Genomic DNA, 27652 nt, shown 5'->3' on the forward strand with positions numbered 1-27652 from the left:
TAGATCACTGATCATAACGTGATTACCATAATGACGCGATGGGAAAATGTCATGATTTTCCTGGGTCCTCCATTAATGCCTTGCACTCTGAACCACCAGCCGAATTCGAATCATTCGCTTTCGCCCAAAAAAAACAAGCGAACAGAAAAAATAGAAAATTTAAGCCCGAAAGCCACTCCCCCCCACATCAATGCTCCCAGTTTGGGCAGCATTCATAGACATTTTCAATTTCAAAGTACTATACTCGCACGGGAGGCACCACTTCATGGTGACGACGAACCGCCGTTGAAACCCCCTGAAAGCCATGAAATGCATGGAACTCATGAAACCTCGATGAAACCTCGGCGACGACGCAGAACAGACGCCAGACAGTTGGATTTCACACACAGGCCCACTCGAGAGTCGCCCGTCGAGGAGGCTGGCTCCTTTTTTCGGCTGCGGCTGCGGCTGCTGTTGCCGAGATCTTTTGGTGATATCCAACAAATATTGTAAGTAGAATGGCCAACAAAATAAGCAACAAAAAAAGGAAAAATACAAAGCAAACAAAAAGGCGAGAGAGCAGTGAAAAACCTAAGCTAAACGGAACGGAACGGAACGCTGACGATGTAGACGCCGCAGCTGGCGCGATTGAATGACTCCTCGTCGTCGTCCGTTGTCGGTTGTCTGAGATACTGACTGGCTATGTGACTGGCTAGCTGGATATGGAGGAAGGCACTTGGAGAAAGAGCCATCCCAATCGGACCTTAAATACAACAAAAAAAAGGGATCTCTGCAGAATATATTTTAACATTTTAGGTATCTATATGTGTATTTCTTTCGGGTTTTAAAACTGTGATATACACTTTATATAATAGGTATGTGTTTCACGCATGCTATATAAATTTCTCGCAGTGCACAAGTGAAGCTGCAGATGGAGACCTGGGACTGGACGACGACGACGACACACTTCCAGGCGACGACGTCGGCCAACAGCAGCATTCTCAGAAATATTGGTGTAGGTCACAGTTGCAGATAACATATAGCACTTGGGCGAGGGGCGAGTTGCCACGGAAGGTGGGGCGGGAGGGTGTGTGCCGCAGTCCTGGCCTCATTGTATGCAAATGTGCCACGATCACCACCCGCCCAGGCCGGATTCGATGATCCTCCCGTCCGATGCTCCCCAAATCCATCGGCCACTACTGCTCTTCATGGGTGCCAGAATCGTTTTGTGCACACAAGTTACTCGAATTCGAATTCGCGTTCGCGTTTTCTGTATTTCAGCTTCGACTGTTTTATTTTTTATACGATTTTTTTTGGTTTTTGTTTTTTGAGTTGTGCGATTTTTGGCATTTTTGCATTTCCTTTGTCCTAGCCAGAGATGCTTATGTAAGCGACAATCGCCGAGGAGACGACGACTCCTGGCTGAGGCTGCAGGAGCAGCACGAGGACTGTTACATATTTCCCCTTGGGCCTTCATATTAGCAAAAAGACTAAATCACACAAAAACGATGGAAGGGTATAACCATATATACCCTTTTAGAAATCTTGTAAATGATTTATTGCTTTCTCTTTAAAACGCATGGAAAAAGTATCTAAGAAATCGGAGTTCTTTTAACATATTTCCAAAACATATGCACCAGTTTTTTGGTACTAAGCTTCCACATAAGAAAATAAAAAATCTTGGTTAAGCTGTATTAACTTAGTTACCCGAATATGAAGAGTATTTCAAAAGGTAAACAACGCAGAGAAATTTATAAATAAACGTCGACGACAATGGGAATGCTGGGCGCACAAAACCAAACATTTCAACAGGAACAACATGTAATTTTTGTACCGTCCGACCTCCGCCGGCTACCCCAGCTCCTCCAGGCTGCAGCCAGCTCCTCCTGCTCTTTAAGCCTCCCACAATCCTGGCCATATGCAATGCCTTGGCCGGGGTCACGACACTTTTTGTGGCAGCAGCAGCATCAGCAGCAGCAGCAACATAAACAGTCGCAGGAGCTCAGAGACCGAGTCAAATAGTGGGAGAAGTATGGCAAAAAGTCCCTCCCGAAGGCCCCAGGCTTGTGGCTTATTGTCTTGGGCCCAAAACAGTTGGCCCGGCTGGATAGCTTGGACAATTCGAAGACCCTGGAACTGAACCCGAACCCGAACCCAAAACCCAGTCCCAGTCCCAGTCCAAGTCGCAGTCGCAGTCGCAATCCAAAATCCAAAAGCCAAAAGCAAACCCGAGGCGACTGCCTGGCGTCAAGAGAATGCGTCGAGCTTGTTGCCTTTTGGCTTTGATTTCGCATTGTGGAACTTTTCCTAGGAAAAAATGTTACATGAAATTAATAAATAGGCAAATAAATGTTAAACAGCTGCTGTTTTGTACGTGTTCTGTTGCACGCGCACGGTAGCCATTGTGCTGCACACAGGGTGGTGCCCAGAGTGGTGCACAGAGTGGTGCACAGAGTGGTGCTCAGAGTGGTGCTGGTGGTGGTGCAGGCTGTTGTGGTGCTGCTGATTCTGGTGGCGATGATGTTGCCCCAGGTATTTGCATAACACCACGGCAAGCTTAAGGATTTCCCAAACCTCAGGCCCTCAGAGATCCATTTTCTATGCATCTTTCCCAGGCCCTAACCATTTACTTTCCGCAAACTTGAAACCACCTACTAAGCAGGCCCTCGAGGAGATTTCGGTGATTTCGTTGCTTTCGCTCTGCCACTGCATGCCAAATCATTTTTATGCAGTTCACAGCAATTGCCAGCGGAACTAATGCCCCAGCTCTTAAAAGCCAAATATATTCCACTCCGCCCTCACCAAGGGCTATGGATGAAAGTCGTAACTTAGGAAAGGAGCCAGGGAGAAGTGTTGACCATTAGGAGTTTGTAACTCAACGCCAAGCTACAAAGGCTACAAAATAAATAGAAATATCATTTATATATATTTTGTTATATGAATTATTTCTTATTTTTAGATAAGTATATCATACTTTCTCCACTTCTTCGAAGCTATTTTTTATAGAAAATGTAAGCCACAATTGTATTTCAAAGCAGCTCGTACTTAAGCCATTCACTACACACTCTTACCATCGTTTGAATTTCAAATGCTAGGAGGCGGCTTGTGGTGCTATATTAATATGTAAGCCGCACCAAAGCCAAACAGCAAACAGCAAACATAATAATTCGTCTATAATTTATACACAATTGTGGCTAAAATGTGTACAAGCATAATTTACACATAAACAAGGCACAAATCCAATCAGCCAATGCACCAAACAAGGCTTAGCAGGGGATAAAGAAGTAGGAGCAGCAGCAGTAGGAAAACCAGCTAGAAATGAAGAGGACCAGGTGACTGAGAAATTGATCAACGCTGTGGCGGGACATAAACTAAAAGCTTATTTAACATTAATTTCGCCACGAAAATCACAGAGCAATTTTAAACATCGGTTACATGCGCTTGTTGGGCGCAGGGGGGGCATCGGTTTTCCAGGGGGATTCCGACGATCCGTTGGAAGCTGCAGTCAACATGCGAAGCTCTGTTTTTCCCCATGCCCCACACACCTGCCCATCGGAGTGCAGTGTAATCTAAGCTGCCATTAAACAAAATACAAGAAAAAACTTACGAAAACATATGCTACATATTACCTCTGCGGGAAGGTGAGGCATCTGGAGGTGGGGCGAGGTGACGGAAGTAGAGAAGCGAGCTGCACCTTGGGCTTAATGAGTTCGCAAAGTGAGTTCTATTTTGATAGCATCTTGAAGCTGCAAGTAGGTAAAGTAAGGTATTTCATATTTGGTATGGCAGTGAAGATGTGTTCTTCTATACAAATCATAAATAAATAAATAATATTTAGTTTAATTTTTATAGTTCCTTAAATATTTCCCAGATAACACCCATTGTTCATCGACCTGCCGTGCAGTTTGGAGTTCGGCTCTTTGGCAGACAGCCGGGCCAGTCTTTAGTGGGAGAAGCATCTCTCCAAGCTGAGCAATTGCACCTGCCTGGGCCAGATCTCCGCTCCTTGGAACCACTCTGCTCTGGTTTGGTTTTGGTTTTGGTTTTGGATTTGGCTGGCTTTTGGGGCCGCTCCAGTGGGATGGCTATGGTGGATGGCTGGCTGGCTGGCAAGCGTACTCCGGCAAGCGAGGTACAAAGATTTAGAGCGACATTAGAGCAGTCAATCCATCATGACTGAACATTACCATAAATTACACAGAAATAATTGATTATTACGAGAGGACGGAGCCGAAAGACGGGGCCAACTTTTGCACATGCAACGGCTCCCACCGCAGCCGCTCTATTCTCATATGTGTGTGTGTGTGCTTGTGTGTGTGGCTTCCCTGTCCGTGTTAGCCATTACACTGGGCCAGACCTCAACTGGGGATCTTTCGATGCTCTACGCAGCTCGGCCAGCAAACCGATTTAGTTTAAATTACGCTGGGAAGATGCGCGCCGACCTGGTCAACGGAAAGGTAACTCCCCAGTCAAGTCCTCCACTCAGTGGCAAATTAGCGAACTCTGGGGAAGGCTAAAATTCCTGACTGTGCACCGAAAAAAATAGGTCAAAATAATCACGATTATATTTAAACTAATATACAACTAACTAACGAGTTATCGTATTATTATTTTAGAAATTTATAAGCTATCATAGGATACATATACACTGTACTGTACACTGATTCATACATACTGTAGCATCTCCACAAACATATATTCATTTCTTTCTGTGTAGCTTAACTGCAATTCTTTTCAGAGTCTACTAAGCACTTTGAACTCGCAGAAATTGCAGTTAACATGGAGGGTTTTCCAGACTTATTACGCTCGCTGAATAATTGCAGAATGAAAGCGCTTTGGACGGCGAAATTTAATCAAAGTAAACAAGCAAATATTCGCCAATACTTCAACTGAAGTGATCTATCAGCTGAAATACGAAAAAAATGTTTGCTTCACCGTTTGCCAGCTTGGTTCGTTTTCTTTTTGGGCAACTAGACAAATTACCAGCTATTTGCTTGATGTTTAAATGAAGTTTGAGCCGAGCTTGAAAGAGTTTCAAATTTAATTGGTACGCCTTTTGAAAAGGGGATTGTCCTAAAATCAACAACTAAGCTTAACTAAGCTATTATAATATTAGCTTTTTAATGATAGAAACTTATTGTGCTAGTCCAGGAAATAACAATTCAAATCCCAACCGCAATCCAAGGTTATTTACCCTTAACAACAAAGTGAAATTTACCAATTTATACGAACGCCAATGCCAAAGCTTTTTGTATTGTGCCGCCTTATAAATAGCCACTCTATAATGAGCTTAACAATCGTATGCAAAACAAACCGATGATATCTGTAAATGAAATCGGAAAAACAAAAATAGAGATACAGATACGAGGACCATTGGCGAAGCAACGATGAAACTTTGAATGATTGCGAAACGGCGATAATAGGAGTAAAAGGAAAAGGATATTCGGCCTGTCGACTTGTCAATCTGCGATCGCATTGACACTTGAAGTTTATTATCCGCTGACATTTCAATTCTGATTGAAAATGGTATGCGGACGAGTATGCGGATGGTCCGAAGACAAAAGCCCAACTTTCGATGGGAATCTGCTGCGCCTGATGGCTGATATTGATTGATCGTTGAATTTTTATTGAGTGATTGATACAAAAGGGAAATATAAGTGAGCCAAGCCAAAACAATCGTTTCAATTACAATAGGCCGCAACTGTAGAAACTGGATGTGTAATACGAAGAAGTTCAAAACCCCAGTACCCCCTACATCTAGATGAAGCAGCGCCCTCAAAAATATTATTAGGCAATGAAATATGGAGTTTCCAAGGTGTTTGCACGCTCGGCTTCAAATCGACTTCGACTTCCACTGCCACTTCGACTTCAACTTTGTCTGGAGTTCAACTTTGGCTCTCCTTTAGCTAAACAGAGAAAAAAAAGTAATGTTCGCCTGCCGTTTCTCGGCTTCTTATCAAGATGCTTTCAATGTTTCGTTTAGGATTTTCATTTGTAGCATTTAGCTGCTCTATAAAAAAGAAAAAAAAAGCGCAGGCGACTCCTCTTCTGGCAATGTCAGTGCTATACGCCTGTGCACATAAAAATATATATATATATAAAGCTGTGGCCCGCTTTAGCCGACACTCGTAAATTACAATAAATTATGTTGAAACTGATTATTCCATACAATTTATGGGGCCCTTTTAAGTGGGCGTGTGCACTTTTATTTTATTGTGAATGATGATGTAAATGATGCTGGCATCGAGCCGAGCTGAAACTTGGATGCTTGGCAGTACGTTGGAGTTGAGCTCGGGTCAAATTGTTTTCGGGTGGCTGATGGGTTAATGAGGTTCAAGTTCTTGTTGAGCGGCCAAGTGCACGTAATGGCTCCTAAGATTGTGCAGCCAAAGAAGCTGATTTTGGTGGCGTTTTTTTCCACTTCGCTTCGAGTTTTTATTTTTATTTTTTTCGTTGCCAAATTTGTGAATGCACTTTTGGCAAAGGGAACGGTTGTGGGAGTGTGTTAACTGCGGCAACAACGAGCTCAGCCTATCAAGGGCCTCAAATCAGCGACTGAGCCAACAACATTCGACTTATAAAACACACACATCATCCCCACCCCCATTATCATCATCGGCAGGAGCCGGCGGATCGGGAATAGCCTTGGCAGCGGCGTAGCAAAAAATTTAATTAAGAAAATCAAGTCACAGGCCCAAAAAAAAAAACGAAACAAAAAAAAAACTTAAGTAAAGTAAAGCTGCGTTGCGACAACAACAGCGAAGACGCGCTCCAGCTTTCATATCTGATTGAAAAGCGCAAAGAGCAAGGAGGAGACCCGCAGACACAGCCAGCCAGCAAGCCGAAAAAAAAATCGAGGGGAACAGCAAAACTGAGCTGAAAACGAGTGCAGCGCAAAAATTTGATGCGATTTGGATCAGTGCGACACAATGAGGAGGCCAATGAGGCAGGGACCACCAAAAGAGGCAGGAGACACAGGGCCATGTAGCGCAGGCATCCCATTTTTTCTGCTCCACGCAGAGAAATCAGATCACTGGCCAGTTGACACTAGCAGATCTACATAGTTATATAATTAAATCAAAATCTATATAAGCAAGATTATGCACAATACACAGTACCTACCACAATACTCATCAACTAATTAACATAAATTGGGTTAGTCAGAAAAACAGTGGGCTATGGCAATATTTTTTCTACTTAACTGATCAAAATCAAAAGATTTATAATATTAGAAAAAAAAGAATTTAGAATTTTTAATCAATTGAACAATTAATTTCCAGTACTACCTAATTAAAACATGGGCTTTAAACTTTGCGAACACAATTTTAAGTATTCAATTTTTCTTAGTGTCGCCTGGCTGTTGTTTGGTTTTGTCAACGAACGGATTTCAATGATTATTCATTGGGCATGGCAGCCACAAACCCGCACACAAGCACACTTGTCTGTGGCAAACAATTTCAGCAATTAGAATATCAAGCTATGCAGATCTTTTTCTGTTGTCTCTGCGATCCGCGGGCGATGCCAGCAATTGACATTGGCTCAAAGGAGATCAAAATGCGCTTGCACACCCAGCCGCAACGAAGATCTGTGTGGCGCTTTAATGACATTTCTGGGGAACAACAACAATCACAACAATCACAACAACAACAACAACAGCAACTGCGGCAAAGACAACCCAAGCAACTCCTGCCCCTTTCCACCCCCTTTCGACTCCAATTTAGCCTGTGTGTGGCAGGCCGAAACGAAAGACTTAGGACACAAACTTGCAAATTAAAGAACATTAATTTTCGCCCAACTCGCGCACAGAGCGCAACAGAGAGATCCTTTACCGAAAACCAGACCGGGAGTTCCACCATTCCGTGGCTCCTGCCGCTGATTGATTACACCGGCCAGCAGGGCACAAAAAAGCCAGTCAGCTCCGCAGCCTTTTGGCCTGGGAAAAAATCATAATAATAATGATACATAATAAAAATGGAAAACTTCTAGACGCCATATAAATCAGAGCAAATATGAATTGCTGTTTGTGTCTGACTCTACTGACTGTTTATTTGTTTGTTACTCGCTTTTTGTTCTTTTCACTGCAGTGGTTGTTGTTTCTGTTGGGTGCCGGAGTACTCGAGGCTTTTGTCAATTGCTATGGCACAGTGGCCAGAGATTGGGGGAAAGTTTATAGAATTTCTTTTATATTTTTCATAAAATTTGTGTACTGTGTAATGAAATGTTATTCCTCAATATGATTATACAAACTTTTCAATTATTTATTTATAGTTAAATGTCTGAGCTTAAAGTGTTTATATTGATGGCACTTTAGGGTACCTCTTCGAACAACTACAAATTAAACTTTAAAAATAAATGAGTTCGATTTGAGTAAATACACGATTATGTGACCCACTGTATTCAATTGAACTGCCTGCATTTCGGCATTGTTCCGCAGCCCTGCTCTTGTAATTCCGTCTGGCTCCTAGCGAGCTTTTGTGATCGCTGCTGCAGTTGCAGTTGCACAGGGAGTCGATTCTGCATCGCTCCTCATATTGCACACGATGCGGAGAGATCCGAGACACAAGGCTCAAGCCTCGGGACCAGACCAACCAGGCCAGACTCAGTTGTCGCCGTTTTGGCCCATTGTCTGTGTGGGAAAAAGCCCCGCAACTCTACTGGCTGGCTTAAAAACAAAAAAAAAAACACACACAAAAAAACCAAATAAAAGGAAAACCAAAAAGACAATGTATGCTAACCGATAGTTTTCAATGCCAAATGGTTTATGCATTCGACGGCTCATGGCAATCATAAAGCGAAAATACTTTGGCCGGACAATGCTTAAACGCCGCATAAATTCACTTTAAGCATCTCCCGGGAATCGGATAAGCATATGCGGCCAGTTTAACCCACATCTTGGAGTACGATTTGGCCCCGTCTCCAGCGCCGACGACTGCAACGACTGCAGCTCCATTGGTGCCAATCATTATATTTTAACAGCTTGTTTGCTCGCTTGTTTTACAAATTGAAATCGCCAACGAAAATGTTACAATAAATTTAAATAAACACAAGCATTTTGCCGACAACGGCGATTTGGGGGGAATACTTGGTGCCGTTTGTTGCGCCTGCCCGTCCGTCCTGCCTGCCTGGTTTCATTTCACTCGATACAGCGCGCTGTATCCCGAACCTAATCGCTGCGTTTAATTTACTTAAATTATACTAATGATCTTCAGCTGCCCCGGGTCCCAAGAGCAGAGCAGTCACAGCCACAGTCACAGGCGCAGTCCCAGTCTCAGTCGCAGCCTCTCGAGGCAAGTCGGAGTCATTTGTTTTGGCTCGTTTATGGGGGAAGGCGGCTCAATTGATTTGGCCAAAGCAGCCGCCAAAGAGAGCCGACAACCGGAGACCGGAGCCCGGCGACCGGAGTAACCAAGAGATGTCCAGCCTGAAGTACCAAGCCAAAGACCAATCCGATGCCCGGCTAGTGCGAATCCGAGTGTTGCGAGTGTCGCTAGATATGGCCTGACATTTAGATGAAGTGTCTGTGAATCTGAGCCGAGTCGGCGGCCTCTCGATTTCCAGCTGCGTTGCCCTGGCCAAGCTGCTCTTTTGGCCATCTAAATGTCGTCGTGTAATTCCATTCATAAACAAAACTTTAATTTTACTGCACACTGTAAGAAAAAGTCACATAAAATAATGCACTAAGTTTCTATACAACTATATTAAACAAACTTATGAATGTAATTGATGATCTATTTATATATAGTGTCATTTTTGCATGCCCAAAAGTTCTACAATTTCAATCTTGTATAGAGTAAAAGCTTTCTGTGTAGCTTCAAGTTGACATAGTCCGACTCTTGGATAATGTGAAGGCGTTGGCTTCGTTTGGCTGGCAGTTGGATTCAGCCGGCTGGTGCATCAAAAACGATTATCATAGACCTCGAAATGGCTCAATTAGTTCTCATGGAGCCCCGAGAATTGAGAATTGAGCTGCCTGCGGCTTCTCTGTGCGAAAGTTTATTGATTGGCATTGCATACCTGTTGAGTTGCAGTTGCTGCATAGCTCAAAGTTGTTTTGTGGCAGAGAAACTTTTTGTGCATTTTTTCGATGCTTTGGGATTGAGCACAGAGGGAGCATTTTCCCCCACTCACTTTCGGCATACCGAGGACACTAAAGACCAAATCCATGGGAGCCAAGTGTGCCACCTAGGCATGCCATTGACACCCATGCGATTGTTGTTAATTAATTAAAAAGAAACACTCATAGGCGATTGCGTTGACAAGATAAAATGGTCGAGCACACACAGATTCAGGCAAATAAAATAATACACATAAAAATGGCAAGCGCTCGACTCCCCAACCGAATGCAATAAATTGTGACAAAGAAAAAAAGTCGGCTTCAAAATCTATATATTGGCCGCAGCGTCAAGGTGCGACATTGACCCTGGTGCCACTATATTTGCTTTTGTGTTTCTCTACTCCGACTGTGTGTGGCACAAATATAAAAAAAAAAGAAAAACACAGCTGAAAAAAAAATATAACGTTATCGGTGCAACTACAATAATGCATTGCATTTAAAAGTGCATAAAATGTTTATTGGAGTTGGAGTTTTCGGTTTTCCACGCCACGACAAATGAACTACACTGAACTACAAAAGCTTAGCAATGTCGTGGAAGTTTCCTAAACTTCAAACTGCATATTTAAGTCTGAAATTATTTATTGAATTTAATTTTAAATTTATTGTAGGGCTGCAAATGGTTTTCAATATGTATTTCATTAAAAAACTGTCACTTTCATTAATTATTTCATATTTTCAAGTCCTACTAAACATTTTTTCTAAGTTTGTATTTATTTATATAACTTTTAACTTGCTGTCCACTGCAATCAGGCAGTCAGGGCCAAACTTAACCTTGCTAAAGCAGTTATTCTTGCCGTTGCAGTTGCAGTTGTGTGTTGCAGTTGCCGCCGATGTTGCTGCTGTTGTTGTTGCAGCTGCAGGCCGTGGCACTTGCAACAACAGCAACTATATAGAACACAGCTGTGCAAACCAAAAAAAAAAATCCATAAAAGAACAAATTATAGCCAAGTATTGGTACTTGAGGTAGAAACAAAACGTAGAAACAATTATTGCCATTAGCAAATTGGAAATATTTTCCGCTGTTGTACGACTTTGCTACATTTTTTCTCACGGCTCGGGGAAAAGGCTTTCCTTTCACCAAAACCAAGAGGCAAAGGCAACGCGAAAGCAAAAATCATCTGTGGCATTGGCCAATTGGTTTGTCAATAAGCACAATTGAAATCAGCGATCATCTACGTAATTAGCCAGCAGCGGAATAAGAACCACCAAGTGGTGCTAAAACGCGAGAGGGCGAGAAGAAATGTAATTTGTTTTCACACAACATAATCAACATGATAACCCCGGCCGAAAACGTCTTTAGATTGAGTCTAATGATGATAAACGCTTTTACTGTGAGGTAACTACAGACTCCTGACACCGACGCAAGTCTCTCCTTTTGCTGGCCAACTTCGCCTGGCAGACCCGCCAGATACTTTTGCTGGCAACACCACCACCAGCGAAAAGATACAGATACGACGGCCGAGGACGTTGCGGAGGGTGTACGAATGGCTGGCTGGGCCAATAATAAGTCAACATTCCAAGGCGTGTTAAGAGATGCTCGATTAAATGCCTCAATTGTGGCTCATATTGAACACCAACGGGCAACGGGCAACGGGCAACGGGCATCGGGCAATGGGCGATGGGCAACACACAGTCTGAGCCAAAAGTCGACGATCCGGGCAACATCGACACCACACACCACCTGTCCGCAAAAAAAAAAGTACAAAAGAGCGGGGGGGGTAGACGGAGTGGAAGAAGCAGCGGCAGCAAATAGCACGCCCCCACCAACGGTCAACTTGCAAGTCGGTGGTGCAGTTGGTGGTGCAGTTGGTGGTGCTGTTGGTGGTGCTGTTGATGGTGGTGCAGGTATTGTCTGCCTGACTTTTAGCACTGCTGCACCGCCGTCGCCGAGCGACTGGGCGAAATCGTTTAGTGTCGTACCTAACTAAGGAAACGTATTTTCAATATCGAAATTATTATTATTAGCTGACAGCAAATCGCAGTTTTCAACTGACTTTCCGCAGTTGTGGCCGTTTGCCGGCTCATGTTGTAATAAATGGACAGGACCCAGATCGCCATACCTCTCTGTACACTATATGCTATACACTTTGTTGTATGCTGTGCGGAGTGCTAATCAAAACAAAAGGGTTCCCTAAATGCAGCCAGGTTTATCGGGTCAATTGCAAAATTGGTTAAATGCGAATTGCAATGCCTTGCATCGACATGTTTTTAAATAGCCAAAAAGAGTGAGGAGTAATTTCATAAACCATGTTCACACATTGAAATATGCACCTTCAAATGTGGGGTATGATTGAAAAATTCCGATATAAGTAGCAGCTTTGAAGTAGTTATTATTGTTAATTGCACGCCAATCAAATTATAACATTTTCAAGCTGTTTCTATTTTAAGTTACTCTTGTATATATAATTATATGATATATAACAACATATCAAAATTTGCTTTACAATTATTAATTTTTAAGCTTGCTTGTTAGGTTACTTGAGATAGAAAAAGCCTTGTTTTCTATATTTTTTATTAAATAAACAAGATTAAATACCTTTAAAGGGTATGCACATAATCACTATTCCCAGAACTCACCGAGCGGCACTCGCTGCCATCAATTTTGCGCTCGTCCCTCGCTATCGGAGACTTTGGGGCCGGCTTCTAAAGGTGAGAAACTGGCCATATTGCTGGCGGGCGTAAGGCTGCACCCTGGTAACACACACACCGCACACTGCACACACACACACACCCATCAGCGGCGGGACCACAGAGCCAGGTCGGCACAATTATATGGCATTTGGCGAGGAAACTTTCAATAAAAATAATCATAAGCAAATGAAATTTATGCACAACTAAGCAGGTGTTTAGTGACGAGTCAAGCGCTCCGGTCAAGCGACTGTGATTTCAATGTTGAATGTTGGCCAAAAGGTGAAAAGCGACGACCCACGAGACTCCCTCCGGAGCTGAATGGTGGAAATTCGTAACAGTTGTCGATTCATCAAACAAGATAATCCAACTTATAAATGGCCCAGCGCCTAACAAGGTGAGCTGTGATAAGCAACACGTTGCCATTGTGGCTATCGAATCACCGATCTTCCGATCGTCTGATCTTCTGATCTTCCAATTAACTTACCAATAATGCGGCGTGGACCCTTTAATTTCCCCAATACTGCCAACTCACGCACTATCCACTACCCGCGCACCAATTGGCCCGCTGCAAGCGAGCACAATAGACACATTTTGTTAGCAACAACGGGGGGCTAATCAACTTCAAACGAGAACAATTGCGCCGAACTCGCTTTTTGACAGGATCGATGGGAATTGCAAGTGGTTGGATGGTTGTTTAGCTTGGTTAAGGGTATAAGGGGCATAAAAAGTAGGAGCCCACCTCCGTGCAAAATGATTCAAGCCTATAAAAAGTACAAAGAGCACTCAGATCGGTTAACTGATATCTCTGTGGAAAATTCAGATTCGTTTCAATTGTTACAAAATACCAGGAATATTTGCATTTTTACTTAGAGAAACCAACAAGGCGGCGGTGTAATAATTATTGAATCCAAAAAAGCAAGCTCATTTAATGAAATTCATTACAAATCTAGTTTTAAGTTGCGTGTCACTACACATTGGTTTAATCTCAAATCTCAAAAATGTAAATTCAATTGCACGGAAAAGGTCATAAGGCAAGAGTCTAATAATAAACAATGAATATTTATTATAAACTAATCGGGTGCCGCCCAAATCAGCAAATGGGTGGAGTATATGTTAAAAAGCAATAGAGCGCCTTATTCTACTTGATTTTCAGTTAATACCACATCGTTAGCTAATCAGCGAGGAGGAGCAACAAATTCCGGACTTGCAGATCAAAGCGAGCTGCGAGCACTTGGAAGATAGCAAAAACTGAATGACTACCGAGAACCCACTGCCATCGATGCAAAATGATTGAATTCAATATGGGGCTGGCACTTAACATCCATCAAAACACTAAACGAGGAGTATTTAGAACGGCAACCAGTTGTTGCCGGTTGCATGTTGTTGCCGGTTGACATATGAGCAGCAGCAACATCAGTTGCAGCAGCAACATCAGTTGCAGCAGCCACAGCAGAAGCAGCAGCAACTGCAACAGCAGCAGCAGCAGCAACCGCGGCAGCAGCAACAAAGAAGAAAGGAACTTTTGCCGCCACACCAAAGTCCGGTGTTTTTCGATGAGAGCGGCTACTACACAGAAATACAGAATGCAGAAATCCTGGGCCAGAACACTGGGCAGACCTAACAAGCAGCAGCAGAAGCGGCCCAGAATTATGTAACAACCGCACTGGCAGTGGCCTGCAAATTTGCAAGTCAAGAGTCACTGGAGATGTCACTCTGCGCGGATGGACAACTCGGCGGACAGCTGAGCAAAGCGGCCGCCGCCTGGACTTCTCTTGGTTCATTCGATTCCAGCGCTGTTCGTCCGTTTGGTTGTTGAACTTAATCCCAGCATGATGGTGCAACATTCGGCGAGGGTCCGTTGTCCTGGCAAGGTTGTTATGGCCGCACACCGACACTTGTTTGTTTGTTGTGGCAAACACACACAGCGCAGGATTTCAACCGGATTAAACAGTAAAACAGTAAGCAAGCACTCACTAGCCAGCCGCCCATCAACATCTGCCCTCCGAGAAAACCACCGAAGATGATCTCACGACGCGACAAATTGCTGCAGCAGCCGTGGGAGCAACTGCGGTACGCCCAGCACCGCGAGAAGGTCATGTCCGCCCGCCCAGCCATCGACACCCACTCGCCGCGCGCCCACGAGCACGTGCAGCGCAAGTGGAAGAAGCAGCAAGTGGAGCGGGAGCGCCAGCAGCAGATCGAGCGGGAGAACCTGAGACTCCTCCAGAAACTGGGCGACATAATGCGCACCAAGCGCATCAACAACCTCTGGCTGCAGCCGCGGCCCAAGTGAGTAGCCTTCTCTATGCTGCACGAAATCCCAATGATTGTTATTCGTTTATCTTTAAATACGGGAATGGATTTAAGAATGAATGCAAATAGTCTCCAATAAACGAACCTTTCCTCGTTTTGCCTTAAACTTTCACCTTAGCAACATATTTATAATTCAAATTAGCAACAGCTTTAATGACCTATTGATCAAAGTAATATGCATTTGTTTTCCCAGAGAAAATGCGTTATTTAACAACTGCTCACCTGATTCTTTCAGTTTTCTCAACCGCGAGAAGCTCTTTGCCACCCGCTCGTACTCCAGCCTGCCGGAAGTGGTCACCATTTACGGAAAACAACCGCCGGGACCACTTATCTATGGCATGCTGCCCAAACCGAATGTTGTGGGTCGTTGTCCCACCTGCAGCGGCAATCCGGAGCGCACCGAGGTGGCCATTCCCGAGCAGCGAACTCCCTGGGCGCCCGAGAGAAAGTCCTGGAACCGGAAGAGCCAGGAGCAAGTGAAGTTGCATCGATGCTACCACTGCGGATCTGTAAAGACCAGCGAACGCAAGTACTTCGAGGAATTCTCGTACTCGTACTCCTACGACGAATGATGAAGCTCGTGGTTCGTGGGTCAAATAAAAGTAAATTCAAGTTTATTCATCAGGCCTTGGGTATATTTGGTGGCAAAGTGGCGAAGGTGAGGAAGCCCGTGTGACCGGGCAGGGTTTGGGGATTACTGGAGGTCAGGTACTTCTTCACCTCCTTTGGCGCCTTGCTCTCCTCGGCATTTGCTGCCGTCGCCGTCGTCTCATCGGTTTTGGGCAATTTAAGGAACTCAAGATCGATGACGGGCAGTGTGCGAGTCTTCACCACGTTCTCCTGCTGCAGCACCTCCAAGGAAACGATCTCGTTGAAGCCCAGCTTGGTTAGCTCTTGAATGCAGCGCTGCGACTGCTCAATGCAGGGCGAAAACGAACAGAAACGACCTCCTGCGAAAAAAAGGGAAGGGGAAATCAGGTTTACTCATTTTTCGCGATTTTCTGCTTGCCCTCAATAATAATTACTCTATTATAGCTTCTAAAGATTTGAATATATTGCTGGGTAAGCTTTCCCTTACTTTTTTGGTACTTGATTTGCCTGACATTTTATGTGTGTGCCTCCAATACAGTAGCACCCTAGGTTCGGTGCAAACCCGCTGCGCATTGGAAGCTTCCATCCGCCTAATGACAAACTCGCCCGGTCAGCCTGCCTTGGCCGCATCAAGTGTCAAAAGCGGGCTCATTCAATGTCAAACACGGTGAAATGGCAGCCGGACTGACTAGCTGACTGGATCTCTGGCTCACTGGATGGATAGCTGACTGACCGACCGACAGTGTTGGAATATTCAAAGCGGTTTGGTACCTTTCCCCAATTAGGTACAATCAAAGAACTTATTTCCAACTTTAGCTAAATAAATAAGTAAAGGCCTGTTTACTTAAAATGATTTTAAAAATAGTAGTAATACTTGGTAAAGCCCTCTAACCTGAAACTATCCAAAACTAAACTATTTTCTCCTAGGTACAGCTCATTGTACACATTTTGCCCACTTAATGCTTGTGTAAATGTACCTGGCCAGCCCAGTTAACCCAACATATCCGCCTGATTGCCGGATTGCCCGCAAAAGGGCGCTGACAACTAGTTGTCAACGCGATGTTGGCCACTCACCGGACAGCTTCAACGCCTTGAAGGCGTGCGGCACTGCGAGATCGGGCGCGGGCAGATCCAAGAAGACCGCATCGGCCTTTCCATCCAGTTCCGCGCCAAAGCCCAGATTGCAAACGTCCCGGTGATAGACGGTGACGAAGTCGGCGATACCATGTCGCCGGAACTCGTCGCGTGCCTGATCCGCTCGAGCTTCGTGGAAATCGAAGGTGTGCAGGTGGCCAGTGGGTTTCAGTGCTCTCAGAAAGTAGTGCGACAATGATCCCGATCCTGTGCCCGACTCGACGACCACGGCACCGGGTCGGACCTCCAGTTGATGGATAATCATACTGATATCCGGCGTATAAATAATTTGCGTGCGGTGGGGCAGCGTTTGTGTCCAGAGTTCCGGCGTTGGCTGAAGGACGTGGGCCCAGCCCTTGGAGAGCTCCACTTTACTGCCATACTCCACGCCGATGATATCTGGAATAGGGATTAGGGTTAGTACGATCCAAGAAACCCAAAACTCTAACTTACTTTCAACTTTTAGCGATCCATAATTGGTCTGAAAAATATGCGGTATTGTTTCGCCCTTTTTGTTGACTATTTCGGGCACCGCTTCGATGGCATGCATGGAACTGACACTCAAGTAAAGGATGACCACATCTCCCTTTTCTATGTGGGTCTTGGGTTTCAGAAAACTCATGTTTTTCGTTTCAAACTGAAAGAGCTCTTTTTTATTTACAAAATAGCCGCGTGTTTAGGCAATAGAGATGGCAGTTTGGTAATCAACAGGCTATCGATAAGTTTTAGTGGAGTGGCGGGTCAGGGCTGCACAAGCTCTAATAACTCATCATTTTACTTTTTGGAATTTTACAAATTAATAAGTCTACTAGTACGAATAAATATTTGGTCTTAGTACTAATTAGAATATATTTTATCAATTAAATGTTGTTAAAGAAAATGTTTTGAAATTATCGATAGCAATTATTGTCATCGATTTTTCTTCCAGCTCTAGCTTCTCTTCTTCCTTCTTTTGATTTCCGGAGAGGTTTGTGTTTTAATTTTAATGATTATTTTGGTTGCCAAAAGCGCTTTAGTGGCGTGAATTATGATGCAAAACTCGCCTACTATGTAGTGGCAACGCACTTATGATGTTCCGTCTTTGTTCTGTAATATTTTCCATGAATTCCTTGGGAATGGTGTTTATTCCGGGTGGCCAATTGGATTCAGAAGCTTTAAAATGGTCCAACGCTTGACTCTGAGGCGACGTCTGTCGTACAACACCCGCTCCAACAAGAGGCGCATGTGAGTAGCAGGTCACATACTGACTATCCAAGATTACTAAGGTCTTGTCCATTTGTTTACAGTGTGCGCACTCCCGGAGGCCGTCTGGTGTACCAGTACGTGAAGAAGAACCCCACTGTGCCACGCTGTAGTCAGTGCAAGGAGAAGCTCCACGGAATTACGCCCTCCCGCCCCAGCGAGCGTCCCAGGATGTCCAAGCGTTTGAAGACCGTTTCCCGGACCTACGGAGGTGTCCTGTGCCACAGCTGCCTGCGTGAGAGGATCGTTCGCGCCTTCCTCATCGAGGAGCAGAAGATCGTCAAGGCTCTGAAGAGCCAGCGCGAGGCTTTGGTCAAACCCGTCAAGAAGGTTGTGGAGAAGAAGCCGGTGAAGGCCGCCGCCAAGAAGCCGACGGGAAAGACAGCCGGAAAGCCAGGTGCCAAGGCCGTTGGCAAGAAGCCCGCACCCAAGGGCGCTCCTAAGGGAGTCGTTAAGTCCAAGAAGTAAACACTTAAAGGATTTGTTTGGAGCAATGATATTGGACACCTTTTTTTGTAATAAAGAAACCACAAAATAGAGAAGTTACTACGTTTTAATTGGTAGTTAATATCCTATTATGGTTTGTTCCAAAAACGGAACAAACGCCTTAGTTTATAATAATATGTACAAAGAAAGTAATCACATTTTTAAATATTAGAATTCCTCAATCAGCTGTTCGCGAGATAAACAACCGGTAGCTGCTTCTTCTTCCAAGTTTGCCAGTCACTTTCTACATTGACATGCGAGCATTTTCAGATTGGGTAAAACTTTTATGATGCCACAAATTGCTAATAAACCAAATGAGTCGTAAGTTTAACCATTTAGTAAAGAACTCAATATAAATGTAGTAACATTTTCCGCACCAGCATAATAAGAGTGCCGTTCGAGACGCCACGGTTGGCCGAGATCGCCTACAAAGTCCTCAGTGTCGACCAGGAGCCGCGCCGGAATTTCGTGCAGAAAACTTTGAGCCTGGAAGACGATGTCCTGGTTGTGCGTTTCCAGGCGGATCAAGTGAAGAGCCTACGCACTGCCATCACCTCCTTCTTCGAGGGCCTGCTCCTCTGCCAGGACACCATCAAGCAGTTCGGAGACTCCAAGGAAGATAAGCTAATCCCCGAGAGCAACGACAATGCCGGAACACACTCCGGCTCCGACTCCGCATAGGGCGGTCTATGGTTTCGCCTTCTATATGCTGTTTACCGTCCTCTTCCTCGTCTACGTGAGTTGGGCCCTGCTGCCGGTGGAGTTTGGCCTGCACTCGTATTTGCCGGACAAGTATTTCGCCGTATTTGTGCCCTTCCTGGTGATGGTCTTTGCCTGGTTCTTTGCCTTCCTCATCTACCCTGCCATAAATCTCTCCATGACAGTGGATGTTGATTCCATTGCCTCGGTGGTGGATCCCAAGCTGGCGCTGCCCAAGGGCACAGAGTTCACCTCCTGGTCGCAGTTGCAAAAGGGCAAGGACATCGAGGATTCCACGTCGAAGAAGGCTTCTCCAGTGAACTGCAACCTGTGCAGGACTTTCCACCAACCCGTGACGCGTGCACCTATTGCACCACTGCGTTTTCTGGACCTCCAGGAAGTAAATACAGCGTATTACAACTAAAAAACTAACAGGCTTCTTTTTAATGATCCCCACGAAATTCACTTTCTTCGCACGGTGGTCCAGCCATCTTCTGGTTCCACAAACTCCTCAGCCTGCTGCTTTCGTGCCTGCGATCGAGTCATCCGGCCACTGCCACTGGGAGTGTCCTCGTCTCCCTGGCCCATTTCATCATCGTCCTCCTCGTCACTGTCGTCCATGTCCTCATCGGAAGAGGAGTCCCCATCGATGGGCGTGTAGGTGATCTTAACATCCGGACGCAGCCACTCCTTGCCAGCAGGAAGTTTACTCAGTTCAGCCTCTATTTGTGGATACTGATTCTGCTGGGCCAACAACTTGTAGCGCAGCAGATTCCGACAGATCTCCGGAATGGAGTCGTCATCGCAGAGGGTGTTAAACTCCTGGTCCATCAGCTCCTCCAGAACCTCCTGCAGTTCGCCCTGCGTGATATTTTCATTGGACACACAGTACTGGTAGGTGTAGTCCATGATTTCTATGGCCACCTGCAAAAGGGCAGTCGGATTAGGTTAGAAAAGAAGACTATTTTGGGGTATTTGAGCAGCCACCTGTTGGCCATTGCGTCCGCCCATGCCATGCTCTACCGCCAGCCGGAGATCCTGCCAGTGATTGAAGATCTTCTCCACAATCACCCGAAAATTCTTTTGGAATTCAGTTTGTTGTGTGGCTGCCATCGCATGCTTTTATGATATCGATAACGATTAGACGTGCGTATCAAAATATTGCCATTCACATCGAGTAAAAACAATTGAAAAAGTATTGAAAAACGTCAAAAGTAGTACTGCATTGACATTCCCAAGGATTCGCAGAATTTGCGCCAAAATCTGCAAAATAATAAACAAATAAATAAACCATGTCGGATGTAGAAGATGTGCCCGAAACCCAGCTGGAAATCGATGACACCGAAGGCGCAGAACTGGAGGATGAGGATGATGACGACATGGAACAGATTACAGCGCAGAAGGTAAGGTAATCTCAAACGGAGCTATTGAAAACACCAACTAATCACTTGCTAATTTGGCTAGGTTCTGGAAACCTTAGAAACCGCCTGGATAAATGAAATGTGTGCGCCGGAAATACTGCCCAGCCAGGCGGACATGCTGGAGCTGATGGTCTCCCAAGTGGCCCACATGGAGGAGCAGATGCGCGACCTGGACAAGAACGATTTCCGAGCGGTGGTGCACTCCATGGAACTGGAGAGGGTGCGCTACATAATGGCCAGTTATCTCCGTTGCCGCCTGCAGAAGATCGAAACCTTCACGCAACACATCCTCAACCAGGAGGCGGACCGAGAGCCGGATGACAAACGTCTGTCTCCCGAGGAGACCAAGTTTGCCCAAGAGTTTGCCAGTAATGTGGATGAGTACTTCCACAAGGTAGCCACCCAATACATGCCCAATCAGCAGAGAGGGGAGGCGGAGCAGAGGATTGTGACTCCCAATCTGATGAGCCATGTCTTCCTCAAGGCAAATGTGGCGGGTAATAAACCTTTACCATCTTATTATGATAACTGCTGAACTACTGTTTTGCTTTTCAGTGCCCGCTGTGATCGTGGGCGTCGATGATGAGGAGGTGGACATGGCGGCCGGCTCCCAGCACATTATTCCCTACCAACTAGTGGCCGACTTGATACAAAACAATCAAGCGCAGCTCATTTAATAGACTTATTTAGCAGGTAGTATACATGGTAATAAAAAGAATGAAAATCCAACGCTGCAAGGCTACAAAAGGGTATACCCCAGTTAAGAGTATGTTTAAAAGCAAAGTGGAGCTTCTGTCTTTAAAAAGGGTAGTACAAAAATATATTAAAAATGTAAATATGAGAAGTAATATGCAACCGGAAGTAAACTGCACAAAGTGCCATTCAAATTGGTACGCTTCGCGGTAAAGGCGACGCCAGTGTTGGTCATCGCACGCCCGCGAACAGCTGCGCTTGTGCGTGACGTCACAGGGTGTTACGTTTCCAGTGGAAAACAGTGGTGAGGTGTACTGCAGGCGGCACTCCATACACACGCACACTCGCGCACACACACCACGCCACCAATTAGCCCCCAGTTCAGTCGTCAATGTGGCGGGCTTTGGCACGAACGACGTGGAGAGCAGCTGCCAACGATTGCGGGTCACCAGGAGTCCGTTTCGCACCATCAACGCTGACGCAGCAGCAATTGCGACATTCCAAGGCCAGCAAAAGGTACACCACCACCACAACAAACACCTCCACAGCCCCACCACACAAAATCAGAATCGGAATCATGAGCGTGGAGAAGCCAAAAGTTGTCTTCGTTTTGGGCGGTCCCGGGGCCGGCAAGGGCACCCAGTGCTCCCGGATTGTGGATCGCTTCCAGTTCACCCACCTCTCGGCCGGAGATCTGCTGCGCGAGGAGCGTTCGCGTGAGGGCTCCGAATTCGGTAACCTCATCGAGGACTACATACGCAATGGCAAAATAGTGCCCGTAGAGGTCACGTGTTCGCTGCTGGAGAACGCCATGAAGGCGTCGGGCAAGTCGCGATTCCTCATAGACGGCTTCCCACGCAATCAGGATAATCTCGATGGATGGAACCGCCAGATGTCCGAGAAGGTGGACTTCCAGTTTGTGCTGTTCTTCGACTGCGGCGAGGATGTGTGCGTGCAGCGGTGTCTAGGCCGTGGGCAGAGTGGCTCCGGACGGACGGACGATAATCTGGACAGCCTGAAGAAGCGCATCTCAACCTACAACAACGACTCGCTGCCCATCATCAAGTTCTTCGAGGGCGCCGGCCAGGTGAAGCGGATCGACGCCAGTCCGGATGCCGAACAGGTGTTTGGGGAGGTGGAGAAGATATTGGTGGCCAGCGGCTTCTAGATTTCGTGTTCATATTCCGGTTTGTGTGTAGTGCTATCCTTACCTCTCAATTGTACCCCCCAAAAATATATACGCTTGTTAATAGTAATGCATAAGGTACTTTTTCTCCACCCCGATAAGATACAAGATACACACATGAAGTATACCCAATTAAGGAATGGAGACAGGTACACACATACTTTTTATTATCTGGTTGAAAATGGTAGTAGAGCAAAAGTAATGCCTGAATTAAATGTTATCTAAAGCAATTGAATTGAGTTTGAAGAAAACTATTTAAAGTTAAGAAACGTTGAAGCGCAATAAACAATAAATGGAAATCACCTGTTCACATTATGACATTTAAAACAAATTTGCTTATTTATACAAGTGCTTGTGCTCTTTTTAATATGAGTACCTAAAGGAGTAAATGCAGAAAGTACTTCGTCTTATCCAGATAAACACAATTTGTCGTTTTTAGTTAAAGCTGAATATAAGTATATGCTAATTAGCTAAAGATTTTGGAAATTCCTTTGCTTAATTTTATTGAAGACAGGCATGAAATGTGTAAATATTTTAAATATCAAATATTGCATAGCTCTAAAGTAACAAGTACTGCGAATTTTTGTGTAACTAGACTGTGCGATTTCAGCACCACCTAGTTAATTCCATTATAGCTTGTAAATGGTATTTACTCATCGATTTTTCAAACACGCAGGGAACGAAAATCACAAGCATTCTCTTTAATATAACATTCGCTTCTGGGAGATACAAACGGGTGGTGGCTCTTACATAAGGTGGACAGGCAGTGGAGTTTAGGATCGGCTTAATCCTTGCGCAGCTTATCCAGGCGCGCCTGCAGATCCGCATCGGCATCGGACATGGGCGATGAGGCACCACTGCCACCCGGAGCTCCCGGACCACCAGCGCCGCCTCCACCAGCTCCTCCTCCGCCGGCAGCTCCACCGCCGCCAATGCCACCAGCGGCCACAGCCTGTGCTTTCTGGGCGCCAGCGCCGCCGGCTATGGAAAGGGAACCGGAGGCAGAAGGAAGGTCGCCCAGCTGTTCGCCCAATTGCAGACCCAGTTCGTCCAGCACCTGGGACACAACAGCATCCGTCTCCTCCTCGTCGCCCTCGTCCTCCATGGCGTCATCGATAGCATCGTTGATCATCTCCTCCTTCATGTCCATCATTTCCGACTGCTTCTCGAAGTCCTGCAGGATCTTCTGGATTTGCGGGAGATTCAGCTGGCGGTTCATGTTCTGCATGGCCTTCGTAACACCTGAATAGCGAGCATAATCAGTTGATAAGCCGATGAATCAGCTGCGTATCTAATGTTTACCTTTCATGGCCTGTGCCATTGTGTTCTGGGACTTGAGCGTCTGAATTTTGAGGGACACCGCCTGGATGTTCGCCTTCATCAGCATGAACTTCTTGGCATACCGCCGGGTGCGCACCAGATCCTTGGCCATGATCTTCACGGCATCCATTTGCCCCTCCTTGGCCATCTTCTTGATATCCGCGATGATCTTCTTCTCCTGCTGCTCCATTTTCATCCGCTCGCGGTCCAGATCCCGCATCGCTTTGTTCAGCGCCCGCTGATTCTTGCGCAGCATCTCATCGGGGCTGATCTTCTTGCCAAATAGCCAGTCCATGTTTAAGCAGTTCTTAACTTTAAGATTCAATTACAAAGTATGACGGAGTTTCCTAAAGATTACTCATCAACCAAAACAAAAAGCGCAGGGTGTGTGCGATTGTGAGGTGGACAGGCGTGTTGGCGCTTGCATGCGAATAGTTTAAATGTGAAGAAGAAGCTTTGCCGGTGTTCTTATGTTAGAAGTGTTCACACTTCAACAAAATGCATACGCAACAGGTGGCAAGTATATTTATATTTAACAAAACAAGGCACTATGTAATCCATCTATGTAAATAGTAAATACAAATAAATATTTTGTTTGTTGATTTCTAACAGATTTTTTACATAGTCGTTCATACTTTAAGGTTGAGTTCGAATAAAACTTTTAATACTTATCTAACCTCCTACGAAAATCCAAACAGTAAACACGAATACATCTAATATATTACTTTCTAACAAATCTTCGACATAGACTTTTATATCTTAGAGTTGAGGTTGAATAAAACTTTTTAAAAGTTTTAATACTTAATCATACATACTTTGATATTCCTAATAGTAAATACAAATAAATCTGAATGTTGATTTCCAACAGATCATCGTCATAGTTTATTTTATTTCTTTTTTAGTTCGCATATGACTTTTTTAAGGTTTTTATAATTAAATTTAGCTACCTTTTTTTTTAAGCTAAATAAATCTGATATAACTTTTATGATATGTTATATTAGTAAGCCGCAGTGAAAACATGACATTTTCCAATGCATCAGCAACCTTACAATCGACACCTCATGGTGTTGCAGTTCGTCGTGAATGGCTCTGCCGTCAGCTGCAGTTTACATTCCAATCAAAACCATGAAGGAGTTCGACGATTTCAATTTTAGCGTTGAGAAATGTAAGTTTTTCCGGCTTTTCTAAGTCTAAATCAGTCTATTAATAAGCACATCTTTGGCAGATACCAAGGACCTGACGCGAGAATGTGTTGGTGGCAGCGATTTGCAGCAGCGAAAAAAGGAAATCGAGGCCTACAACGAAACTACGGCCGCAACGCTCAAGCAAACATGCAAAAAGAACTATATGGAGTTTATACAGACGGCCAAGGAGATATCACGTAGTCTACGCCCCCCAATATCTAAATACGTTTGATAATATGTTCCCATTGCAGATCTCGAGTCGGAAATGTACCAACTGTCGCACATTCTGATTGAGCAGCGCAATATTCTGGCCACCATGACGGATGGCAAGACCTCCAGTCACCTGAAGGCCGAGAGTTTGGAGGCGGAGAGCACTGCGGCGACGGATGATCTGGAGAATAGTCATGCCACGCGGGCGGTCAAGGAAATGGTCCAGGGCTTCAATGGCAATCTGGAGGGAAAGACCTTCCTCAACGAGGGAGCCCTGATTGAGTTGGACAGCAATGATTACCGACCCATCCAGAGGGTCTTCTTTTTCCTCTTCAACGATGTACTCATTGTCTGCAAAGTGAAGCATGATAAGTAGGGTATTCTAAACTGAAGCAATAGCAAGAACTAATGTGTAATCTTTTCCAGGCGCTTGGATTTCCTCACCGAGTACGACCCCAAGAAAATAGCCGTGATAAACATCAAGGACTTGGATGGCGTTAAGAATGCCATTAATATAATCACCCCAGATGGTTCCAAGATCTACCAAAGTATCACGGCTGCTGGAAAGACGGAATGGATCGAGAAGTTGGAAGAGGCATTTCGCTTTGACCAGCAAAAGAAACCAAAGAAGGGTCAGGCGCCACAGCCTCCCACTCGGGCCAAACAGCAGTCCAAATCTTCGACGCCGGAGAAGGAAACCACACCCCAGAGTCCCGGAGAGCCTAAATCCCTGGAGGACGAAACACCCGAGTGGCTTAGCACGGCCAGCGAAGAGATTCAGACCCTGGTAGCCCAGCGGCATTTCGAGGATGCCCAGGAGCTGATAAAGCGAACACAGGAATTTTTGCGAAACGACAACAGAAAGAAGGTGCCACAGGCGGACGCCATTGAAACCAAGGTGAAGCAGCAGGAGCAGAAGCTGATCAGTGTGCTGCTCAAGGAGCTGTCCAACAGTCACAATAGGAATCTGCAGATCGCGCTGAGAGCCGCCAAGCGGCCCCTGAAGATCCTTGTGGAGATGGGTCGCTATCGCCAGGCGAGTGCCACTCTGCTGAAGGTCTGCGCCGTTAGTTTACGGGTGGCGCAACGGGAGGCGCGCAGGAATAATGCGGATATATCGGAACTCTTTTTCTGTGATCTGACGCAGGTGGCCTGTGATTTTCTCACCGCCTTTGAGAAGCAACCGGCGTGCGTCAGTGGTAAGCTACAGCCATATTCCCGTCTGGATTTGAGTATAACTAGAATCTAATTCTTGCAGCGCTCGTGGTTTGGTGCAATGCGGAGCTGCAATACTTTGCCAGCCAACTGATCAAGCATTACCTGACCAAGGGAACTTCCCTGGAGTCAGTGGCCAAGTGTGTGGAGCGAGTGCGCAAGCCCTCGACGAAGCTTACCGAGATTGGGCTGGACATCAGTTATCATTTGGAAGGTCTTTTGCGCACTACACTGGAGTCGCTGATAGAGGAATCCAAGGAGCGACTGCTGGACTCCGTGGGTCGCACTGAGGAGAGCTGGCAGCCCTATAATTTGCAGACGAAATCGAATCTGAAGCGTCTGCTCCTGGAGCTCGATGTCTTGGGTATCGATGTGCGAGCCCAGGCGACGGGCGACACCTGGATAAATCTCACTCAGTCAACTGTGGTTTTCATCAGACACTTCCTGCAGCTCACCGAGTACTGTGGTTGTCTGGCCAAGTGCGAAACGCTACTGCAAAGCCTGGAACTTCTTCTAAAAGAGCTGTTCATTGCCCAGCATTCGTTGAAACCGCCCAGCGACATGGCCGTAGATGTAAGTTAGACAACAGCTTAAACGAAATCCTTTTCAAGCATGTCATTTTACAGCCCAACTTTGTGATGAAGAACAAAGTTTTTCTGGTGGACAACCTGCTGCCCATCGCCATCGACAAGTTCCGTCAGATATCTGGGCGTCAGTGCGAGGGACTGCGGGAGTTGCACACGAAAATGTCCCGCCAGCAGGGTGCACCACTGCCGCGCCAGCGAAGCGTATACACCACAGATGTGTTTTAGATGCAATCCGAGGGGATTTACTTTCGATTACATATAATTTTTTATTTTTTCGTTTTGCTTCAATTATTTATAATATAATTATATACATATATAACCACAATAATAATAATATTTGTAAAATTAAAAATCGAAGCGTGTGCTGCACTCTATCTCTTGCTTATTACAATTTCGCCGCTCGCATTATATATATAATTGTAAATATATATAAATCGATTCGTTTTTTGTTGTTTTCATATATACTCTAAACACTAAACAATTTAGCTGTGTTCTACTTTTCGGTTTCGGTTGTTGATGCCGCTCTGTTGGGCTCTTAGCTGCTCAAAATATAGGATTTTACACTTGGTTCTGAAGAGTTGAGTTTGATTCACACAAATAATTCCTCGATTTCCTCATTACACATTCCTCATTCAAATTACATACAA

At 45.3% G+C, this 27652-nt stretch overlaps 10 protein-coding genes across 13 annotated transcripts; 7 read left to right on the forward strand and 3 right to left on the reverse strand.

Annotated features, from left to right (window-relative positions):
• The first annotated feature begins 12973 nt into the window (after positions 1-12973).
• On the forward strand, positions 12974-15654 carry LOC122619614. 2 transcript variants are annotated; one of them, XM_043796643.1, is made up of 2 exons: positions 12974-13118; positions 15273-15654. In XM_043796643.1, the coding sequence occupies exons 1-2, from the start codon at positions 13099-13101 to the stop codon at positions 15607-15609; spliced, it is 357 nt and encodes a 118-aa protein (XP_043652578.1). In that variant the 5' UTR covers positions 12974-13098; the 3' UTR covers positions 15610-15654. The 2 variants fall into 2 exon arrangements, with proteins under 2 accessions (XP_043652578.1, XP_043652577.1); XM_043796642.1 differs by lacking the exon at positions 12974-13118 and adding an exon at positions 14276-15013.
• Positions 13165-18546, forward strand: LOC122619615 (60S ribosomal protein L34). 3 transcript variants are annotated; one of them, XM_043796645.1, is made up of 4 exons: positions 13165-13177; positions 13404-13405; positions 17912-17986; positions 18049-18546. In XM_043796645.1, the coding sequence occupies exons 3-4, from the start codon at positions 17922-17924 to the stop codon at positions 18470-18472; spliced, it is 489 nt and encodes a 162-aa protein (XP_043652580.1). In that variant the 5' UTR covers positions 13165-13177; positions 13404-13405; positions 17912-17921; the 3' UTR covers positions 18473-18546. The 3 variants fall into 3 exon arrangements, with proteins under 3 accessions (XP_043652580.1, XP_043652581.1, XP_043652579.1); XM_043796646.1 differs by lacking the exon at positions 13404-13405 and having other exon boundaries at positions 13171-13177; positions 17915-17986; XM_043796644.1 differs by lacking the exons at positions 13165-13177; positions 13404-13405 and adding an exon at positions 17692-17729.
• Positions 15622-17474, reverse strand: LOC122619613 (tRNA (adenine(58)-N(1))-methyltransferase catalytic subunit TRMT61A). Its single transcript, XM_043796641.1, has 3 exons — positions 17216-17474; positions 16703-17161; positions 15622-15987 (listed from the first exon to the last, which is right to left on the reverse strand). Exons 1-3 carry the CDS (start codon positions 17382-17384, stop codon positions 15659-15661), a joined length of 957 nt encoding a protein of 318 aa, XP_043652576.1. The 5' UTR covers positions 17385-17474; the 3' UTR covers positions 15622-15658.
• A 180-nt stretch (positions 18547-18726) lies between the features above and the next one.
• On the forward strand, positions 18727-19171 carry LOC122620191. The gene is made up of 2 exons (XM_043797545.1): positions 18727-18811; positions 18871-19171. Exons 1-2 carry the CDS (start codon positions 18777-18779, stop codon positions 19169-19171), a joined length of 336 nt encoding a protein of 111 aa, XP_043653480.1. The 5' UTR covers positions 18727-18776.
• Positions 19137-19621, forward strand: LOC122620190 (phosphatidylinositol N-acetylglucosaminyltransferase subunit P). Its single transcript, XM_043797544.1, has one exon. The coding sequence runs from the start codon at positions 19137-19139 to the stop codon at positions 19611-19613; it is 477 nt and encodes a 158-aa protein (XP_043653479.1). The 3' UTR covers positions 19614-19621.
• On the reverse strand, positions 19604-20362 carry LOC122620189 (pre-rRNA-processing protein TSR2 homolog). The gene is made up of 2 exons (XM_043797542.1): positions 20177-20362; positions 19604-20113 (listed from the first exon to the last, which is right to left on the reverse strand). Exons 1-2 carry the CDS (start codon positions 20300-20302, stop codon positions 19652-19654), a joined length of 588 nt encoding a protein of 195 aa, XP_043653477.1. The 5' UTR covers positions 20303-20362; the 3' UTR covers positions 19604-19651.
• A 32-nt stretch (positions 20363-20394) lies between these two features.
• On the forward strand, positions 20395-21339 carry LOC122620188 (DNA replication complex GINS protein SLD5). The gene is made up of 3 exons (XM_043797541.1): positions 20395-20592; positions 20654-21107; positions 21166-21339. The coding sequence occupies exons 1-3, from the start codon at positions 20482-20484 to the stop codon at positions 21285-21287; spliced, it is 687 nt and encodes a 228-aa protein (XP_043653476.1). The 5' UTR covers positions 20395-20481; the 3' UTR covers positions 21288-21339.
• Positions 21340-21590: 251 nt separating this feature from the next.
• LOC122619544 (UMP-CMP kinase) lies at positions 21591-22791 on the forward strand. The gene has a single exon (XM_043796541.1). It carries the CDS (start codon positions 21695-21697, stop codon positions 22469-22471), a length of 777 nt encoding a protein of 258 aa, XP_043652476.1. The 5' UTR covers positions 21591-21694; the 3' UTR covers positions 22472-22791.
• Positions 22792-22921: 130 nt separating this feature from the next.
• Positions 22922-24213, reverse strand: LOC122619545 (charged multivesicular body protein 2a). The gene is made up of 2 exons (XM_043796542.1): positions 23792-24213; positions 22922-23731 (listed from the first exon to the last, which is right to left on the reverse strand). The coding sequence occupies exons 1-2, from the start codon at positions 24102-24104 to the stop codon at positions 23274-23276; spliced, it is 771 nt and encodes a 256-aa protein (XP_043652477.1). The 5' UTR covers positions 24105-24213; the 3' UTR covers positions 22922-23273.
• Positions 24214-24858: 645 nt separating this feature from the next.
• On the forward strand, positions 24859-27246 carry LOC122619250 (exocyst complex component 8). The gene is made up of 6 exons (XM_043796062.1): positions 24859-24974; positions 25035-25190; positions 25245-25575; positions 25630-26402; positions 26462-26991; positions 27045-27246. The coding sequence occupies exons 1-6, from the start codon at positions 24893-24895 to the stop codon at positions 27228-27230; spliced, it is 2058 nt and encodes a 685-aa protein (XP_043651997.1). The 5' UTR covers positions 24859-24892; the 3' UTR covers positions 27231-27246.
• Positions 27247-27652: the final 406 nt, after the last annotated feature.

The sequence above is a fragment of the Drosophila teissieri genome, chromosome 3R (genome assembly GCF_016746235.2).
Source record: "Drosophila teissieri strain GT53w chromosome 3R, Prin_Dtei_1.1, whole genome shotgun sequence".
In the NCBI taxonomy this organism is placed as follows: Eukaryota; Metazoa; Arthropoda; class Insecta; order Diptera; family Drosophilidae; genus Drosophila; species Drosophila teissieri.